General features: G+C 44.6%; 1 protein-coding gene across 1 annotated transcript in view; it reads left to right on the top strand.

Moving 5' to 3' along the window:
• Positions 1–775, top strand: part of LOC137626797 (uncharacterized) — a 783811-nt gene extending 783036 nt beyond the window's left edge. The window contains exons 6-7 of the mRNA XM_068357784.1: positions 110–235; positions 525–775. Of these exons, the coding sequence (XP_068213885.1) occupies positions 110–235; positions 525–775 (377 nt within the window). The remainder of the gene's footprint in view (positions 1–109; positions 236–524) is intronic.
• The last annotated feature ends 605 nt before the right edge of the window (positions 776–1380 follow it).

The following is a 1380-nucleotide window of genomic DNA, read 5'->3' as shown; positions in this document are numbered from 1 at the left end:
TATATGGAGAATCTGGCTTATGTAGAAAGGCAGCTAATTCAAAGTGGCTACCTCGGACGTCGTGGGGAGAGTAAATAGTCTTGTTGATAGAATGATGGATTCTCATCAGCTAAGGTGCTTGCCCTGAGCGGCTCTAGTTCAATCAGACTGCCTTCCCACTCACTCATGACTGATGTGTCGCCCATCTTGTCCTCTGGCAGCTGGGCACTGATTGTTGGAAGCGCTCGACGAGAAGGTATGCAGACTAGGCAGGCTTTCCTGTCGCTGATCAAAAACTGTCTTGGTTGGTGGTGTCTTGATTGGTAGACTTGTCTCGGTTTAAGATGTCATGGTTGGTAGAATTACTCCTCATCGTATTGTTCCTGTGACAGGAGGAGAGAAAGAACATTTCCTGGGTAGAATTAAGTGCCGGTTTTTCTCTCTGTATAAGTTAAGTTTCAAGTATTCGAAGTTTTCTGCTATCTGGAGCTTGGCCCATTATCTTACTGTTCTTAATTATTTCCTCACGTTTAATGTTCTTGTAGACGTGCAGGGCATGAGCTTTTATAGTGCCTGGATGAACGTGACAGGACAATTCTGCCTTAGGCAAAGAAGCAGTGAATTTACATTGGATACCTTAGGCGTCATGGTCAAAGTAAATAGTGGGATTGGTAGGGATGCCAGGTCCTCATTGACTAAGCCACTCGCTAAGAGCAGTTGTAGTTCAGGCAGACTGCCTTCCTACTCAATCATGGATGATGAGTCGCCAGCTTGTCCTCCAGCACCTGGGCTCTGATTGCTGAGAGCGCTCTCCGGGAGTGTATCAAGACTAGGCAGGGTGTCCAGTCGCTGATTAAAGTGGTCTTGGTTGGTAGTGTCTTGATCGGTAGAATTGTCTTGACTGTATATCTCATGAATTTTTAAGGTTACTTCTCAGTGTGTTGTTCCTTTGACAGGAAGGAAGAAGGAACATTTCCTGGGTAGTGTTGAGTGTTCAGTTTTTCTCTCTGTATAAGTAGAGCTTTAAGGATTCAGTGTCTTCTGCTATCTGGAGCACGGCCGATTATCTTAGTGTTCTCGACTATTTCCTCACATTTAATGTTGTTGTTATGGTCGTGGAGGGCACGAGCTCTTATAGCGCCTTGATGAACGTGACAAGATAGTCCTCTTGGACAAACGCATAGGTGGTCATTCTTATGTAACGTCCAGAGCATCCAGTAACAGGGCATAATTAGGAACAGACCTAGTTGGTCTGTGTAAGGATGTATTGAGTTAGAGGGTTGGCATTGTTCCTCATGATGAGGGGATCTCGTCTTGGTGGTTTTGATAATAAATTATCATCTTGACCTCTGCGTTTTTATCCACAAGGGAGAAAGAGATTCTTTATTAGGTCTCTCATTG

Source organism: Palaemon carinicauda, chromosome 34 (genome assembly GCF_036898095.1).
Source record: "Palaemon carinicauda isolate YSFRI2023 chromosome 34, ASM3689809v2, whole genome shotgun sequence".
NCBI classification, from domain to species: domain Eukaryota; kingdom Metazoa; phylum Arthropoda; class Malacostraca; order Decapoda; family Palaemonidae; genus Palaemon; species Palaemon carinicauda.
Note: the sequence above shows the minus strand (reverse complement) of the source record. Positions and strands in the feature narration are given on the sequence as shown.